The sequence below is a fragment of the Callionymus lyra genome, chromosome 5 (assembly GCF_982586985.1).
Source record: "Callionymus lyra chromosome 5, fCalLyr1.hap1.1, whole genome shotgun sequence".
Taxonomy (NCBI): Eukaryota; Metazoa; Chordata; class Actinopteri; order Syngnathiformes; family Callionymidae; genus Callionymus; species Callionymus lyra.
The window spans coordinates 3264614-3270741 of NC_141822.1; the positions used below are offsets into that span (position 1 = coordinate 3264614).

Sequence of the window (6128 nt, forward strand, 5' to 3'; positions counted from 1 at the left end):
AAAACCGGGAAGGCGAAACAAACTCGAATCGGAAGTCTGAAACGTGAAACACGAACTAGACAAAAGAACGGGACAGCAAGTGTGACGAACCGACAAAGACTGAGGGAGAGTAAGCAGAATATGAAGACTGCCAGCAATCACTGGCAGCTGCAGAACACAAGACAGGTGGAGACAATAACAATCAGCAGGGAGGGACCGGAAAGGAAACTCACAGACACAGAAGGGAGCAGGTTTCAAAATAAAAACAGGAAACACCAAGAAAGACACACGGACATACATAACAGTTAATGTCTTAGGTAACTTCTCTCTTTTTATGCCATGACTTAGTCATTGGCATGTTTTTATCTACGACTCCCTTGTTGTTTGTCTTCGAAAATGTGTCCAACATGCGTTAAGATCTCAGGATACGGTGCCTATGACTGTTCCTTTAAGTTGTACACAGCTGGTTAAAACAGCTTTTCTGCACCGTCTTCGTGGAATAATCTACAGAAGCAGCTCAAGCTTCAGGATCTTGTGACTTTTAAAGAATTTAAGGCTCTTGTCAGGAATTTGACGTCGGACTCTATCGGCAATTGTGAATGTTTTCAGTCAGTAATCCTGTTTCTTTTTCTTATTATTAAAGTCAAACACGGTGTCTGTGGTCACTCCAGTCCCGGCTCGTATACTTCAAATTGTTGAGGAAAAGAAACAATCCAGAGTATGTCCGGGTCGTTTATTCACCTCTTCCAAGCAAAAGAAATACAAGTTTCTTCACGATCGACCGGGCCTCGTTCTTCCTGCGACTCAACAAATGGTCAGTCCAGGACAGAAGACGTCGAGCTGTGGAAACACTCGTGCTATTTACGTCCATCTGGGGGTCCGGTCTTCCGGATGTATCCTTCTTTCAAGTTTTCTGATCCTGATTCCCTGGTGTCCTGCTGGGAGAGCTTGCCTGTCGTCTCCTGTCATCTAATCATTCAAACGTTCCGGGTCGGAGGTCACACTCGTTGTTGGCGTTGGTTCCTGTCTTCCACTTCCCCCCTGAGGTCTCGCGGGTCTTTTTGTCCTTTTGTGCACAACTTCAGGTGTTTTCGCCAGGTGGACCGAAATGTTTATTCTACCGGTGACTTGATTCTAACCTGAGTTGATCTGGTCTCAGGTCAGTGATCCGTAACAATCATCATGCATGTATGTTAACTTTATATTTGATTATCTTTAAGCATTGACTTAATGATGACGTATATTTATATAACAATTGTAATCTAACATTATATTGTGGTATTGCAGTTAATATTGAACTTGTTTTATGTGTAACTGAGTTTTATTGTCCATCCTGGCCTCGTCTCTCTTGTAAAAGAGATTTTGATCTCAATGAAACTGACCTGGATAGACAAAGGATAAATAAATAAAATGTATATGTTGATGATGTTTTCTAGTGTGTTCTGTTCATGAATCTTTCATGACAGTGTCAGTGAAACTCTCACCATGTTGATCTGTTTTCTTAAACATGTCGATGACTTAGTTTTGTATTTCCGGACGAATAAACAGCTTCATATCAAATACCAGCGACAGTGACCGTGATGATTTATTCCTGCTTCATTATTTCACAGCCTGACATGAAGACGCGTGACTGACATTCCTCGCTGACCCTCGACCTCTCGCTCGTCCGGTCCTGCTTCGTAAACAACCGTCTCAGGGGTCGTTGGTCTCCAAGGGTGACCGTAGTCCTGGTCGTGGTTCCGCTGGAGTGACTGGACTGTAGAGGCTCAGTGAAGTGACTCGGACGTCAACAAGTCCTGTCCCTCCGTGACCCCCCACCTCAGTCTCGAGGGTGAGATCAGAGGACGGTTCGGTCCAGTAAGGCGTGTTCGAAGGGAACATTCCTGGAGTTTGAGGTGAAATACTGCCTCACGGTCCGAGCTCCTCAGTCATGGTGGACCAGAACAAAACGCTATCGCGTCCTATCTTCCGTCGAGATGAGACCTGGGATCCGTTTCTCAACTGGACTCAACCGAGTCGCATCTTCGCGCAGGACTTCGGTCTCCCTCCCCTGCTGGAGCCGGGCGACGTGAAGTGGATCGACTGGGCTCACAAGAGGCTGGCGTCCTTCTCCTGGCCCGGGTTCACTCAGAGTCCACTCCTGCCTCCGTCCGGCGGTCAGAACCACAGGGACCAGGAGCAGGGCGGGGGTTCTGAGGTCGGACTCGGGCCGGAGAGCTGGAGGATCTCGCTGGACGCCAAGAGTTTCTCGCCGGAGGAGATCGCCGTGACGACGAAGGAGGGTTACCTGCAGATCTCAGGTGTGTGGAGTCGTTGAGTCGTTGATTCGTCCTCGCGTCGCTGATGACGTCTGTTGTTTCAGGAACTCACCAGGAGAAGCAGAACCAGCAGGACGTCGTGTCGCGAAGCTTCACCAGGAAATACAAGTCAGTGGTTTGACAGTTTCAATGAAGCCTTAATGTTGTTATTGTAGTTGTTTATGCAGTTGTTTATACAGTTGTTTATACAGTTGTTTATACAGTTGTTTATACAGTTGTTTATACAGTTGTTTATACAGTTGTTAATACAGTTGTTTATACAGTTGTTTATACAGTTGTTTATGCAGTTGTTTATACAGTTGTTTATACAGTTGTTTATACAGTTGTTTATGCAGTTGTTTATACAGTTGTTTATACAGTTGTTTATACGGTTGTTTATACAGTTGTTTATACAGTTGTTTATACAGTTGTTTATGCAGTTGTTTATACAGTTGTTTATACAGTTGTTTATACAGTTGTTTATGCAGTTGTTTATACAGTTGTTTATACAGTTGTTTATTCAGTTGTTTATGCAGTTGTTTGTGCAGTTGTTTATACAGTTGTTTATACGGTTGTTTATGCAGTTGTTTATACAGTTGTTTATGCAGTTGTTTATGCAGTTGTTTGTGCAGTTGTTTATACAGTTGTTTATACAGTTGTTTATACAGTTGTTTATGCAGTTGTTTATTCAGTTGTTCATACATTTGTTTATACAGTTGTTTATACAGTTGTTTATACAGTTGTTCATACATTTGTTTATACAGTTGTTTATACAGTTGTTTATACAGTTGTTTATGCAGTTGTTTATACAGTTGTTTATACAGTTGTTTATTCAGTTGTTTATACAGTTGTTTATGCAGTTGTTTGTGCAGTTGTTTATACAGTTGTTTATACAGTTGTTTATGCAGTTGTTTATACAGTTGTTTATACAGTTGTTTATTCAGTTGTTTATACAGTTGTTTATGCAGTTGTTTATACAGTTGTTAATACAGTTGTTTATACAGTTGTTTATACAGTTGTTAATACAGTTGTTTAGGCAGTTGTTTATGCAGTTGTTTATACAGTTGTTTATACAGTTGTTTATGCAGTTGTTTATACAGTTGTTTATACAGTTGTTTATGCAGTTGTTTATACAGTTGTTTAGGCAGTTGTTTATACAGTTGTTTATACAGTTGTTTATACAGTTGTTTATGCAGTTGTTTATGCAGTTGTTTGTGCAGTTGTTTATACAGTTGTTTATGCAGTTGTTTATGCAGTTGTGTATACAGTTGTTTATACAGTTGTTTATACAGTTGTTTATACAGTTGTTAATACAGTTGTTTAGGCAGTTGTTTATGCAGTTGTTTATACAGTTGTTTATGCAGTTGTTTATGCAGTTGTTTATACAGTTGTCTATGCAGTTGTTTATACAGTTGTTTATACATTTGTTTTTGCAGTTGTTTATACAGTTGTTTTTGCAGTTGTTTATACAGTTGTTTATGCAGTTGTTTATACAGTTGTTTATGCAGTTGTTTGTGCAGTTGTTTATACAGTTGTTTATACAGTTGTTTATGCAGTTGTTTATGCAGTTGTTTATACAGTTGTTAATACAGTTGTTTATACAGTTGTTTATACAGTTGTTTATGCAGTTGTTTATACAGTTGTATATACAGTTGTTTATGCAGTTGTTTATGCAGTTGTTTATACAGTTGTTTATACAGTTGTTAATACAGTTGTTTATACAGTTGTTTATACAGTTGTTAATACAGTTGTTTAGGCAGTTGTTTATACAGTTGTTTATACAGTTGTTTATACAGTTGTTTATGCAGTTGTTTATACAGTTGTTTATGCAGTTGTTTATACAGTTGTTTATACAGTTGTTAATACAGTTGTTTATACAGTTGTTTATGCAGTTGTTTAGGCAGTTGTTTATACAGTTGTTTATACAGTTGTTTATGCAGTTGTTTATACAGTTGTTTATGCAGTTGTTTATACAGTTGTTCATACATTTGTTTATACAGTTGTCTATACAGTTGTTTATACAGTTGTTTATACATTTGTTTATGCAGTTGTTTATACAGTTGTTTTTACAGTTGTTCATACATTTGTTTATACAGTTGTCTATACAGTTGTTTATACAGTTGTTTATACATTTGTTTATGCAGTTGTTTATACAGTTGTTTATACAGTTGTTTATACAGTTGTTTATGCAGTTGTTTATACAGTTGTTTATAGAGTTGTTAATACAGTTGTTATTGCAGTTGTTTATACAGTTGTTTATGCAGTTGTTTCCAGAAAATTAATCTTTACAAACTACAACCAGAAACAGCTTTATTTTTAAATATGTGAATAATGTACATTTTCTCTGGCTGTGAGGAGATAGAAAAATGTTTAAAAAGAATAGAAATAACGTGGAAATAAAAATGAGCATGATATAGAAATACAAAGTCAGTGCGAAAATTAAATAATTTAATAAAATGGAAATAAAAATATAAATAATATTGTAATAAAAATAAAAAATAACATGGAAATACGAAAAATAATAGAAAAGAAGTAAGACATTAAAACTTGGAAATAAAATGGAAATAAAAATATCATGAAAATAAATATATAAAGAAAATTTAAAGAAACCTATATATAAAAAATAATAAAGAAATAAAAGAAGTAAAAAATGTTAACAAAAAAAGGACATTAATGTAGAAATAAGGTAGAAATTAAATAAAATAACATGGAAATAAAAATAAAAATATAGACATTAAAAGAGAAGTAAGACATTTAAAACATGGAAATACAAATAGAAATATCATAAAGAAATATATATATATATATATATATATATATATATATATATATATATATCAATAACATTGAAATAATACAGAAATAAAAAAGGAAGACATAAAAAAAAGAGAATTAAATGGAAATAAAAATAAAATTGATATTAAAATACAACTGAGATGGAAATAAAAATAATATACTGTATAATATAATGTAAAAACAGCAAAGGAATACTATTGGAAATAACAAGAAAATTAAAATTAAAATAAAATATAAATAAAACTAGAAACAAGATAAAAGCATTGTTGTTCAAACAAAGATCCAACTTCTATTTAAGACACAAACAAGTCTCACATCCTAAAGCCTAAAGGAAGTTCACAAAAGATAAAAACAACTTTAAATACATTTGATTTGAATAAAAATGTATTTACGTTGTCACATAATAAACATAATAACAAAATGCATAATAATGATAATATTAAAACAAATATAATAATAAAACAACACAATAATAGATACAATAATGATAAATATATCACCAAATAGGAACAGAAAAATAACTTTATTCATTTCAAAGTTAAAGTACACGTTGTTGTGAAGACTTCCTCCAGGAGTGAACCTGCAGCTCATCAGCTCCTCGCTGTCCACGGAGGGGATCCTGTCCGTGGAGGCTCCGGTTCGTGGGAGACACGACAACCAGGACGGAACCGAGGTCGTGATTCCGATCCAGATCCGACAGAAGGAGGACGAAGAACAGAGTCAATAGATCAGGAATAACATGGTGTCTCAGTCACACGCATGAATCATCCATGTTTTATTGATTTAATCTCAAGTTTAGTCCAAATAACAAACGTTTTTGTTTCTGCAAATAAACCATCAAACCTTTAGCATCGATTTCATTTATATTTCCAGTTCATGTCCATCACCTTCAAATGAAACGTTTTATTTTCAATATAATCACATTTTCCACCAGCGACGGTGACGTCAGGACAGTCTATTGCAGTGCAACACTGCTGCCTGTGGCGGTTTTTTGAACTGCAACCAAATAACGAAGACGTCATCTTTCAAATGGTACAAAGTAAAAGTACATTTACA

General features: G+C 35.6%; 1 protein-coding gene across 1 annotated transcript; it reads left to right on the forward strand.

The window, feature by feature from the left end:
* Positions 1–1909: 1909 nt before the first annotated feature.
* On the forward strand, positions 1910–5799 carry LOC148079047 (heat shock protein beta-1-like). Its single transcript, XM_087792219.1, has 3 exons — positions 1910–2279; positions 2342–2405; positions 5634–5799. The coding sequence occupies exons 1-3, from the start codon at positions 1910–1912 to the stop codon at positions 5797–5799; spliced, it is 600 nt and encodes a 199-aa protein (XP_087648345.1).
* The last annotated feature ends 329 nt before the right edge of the window (positions 5800–6128 follow it).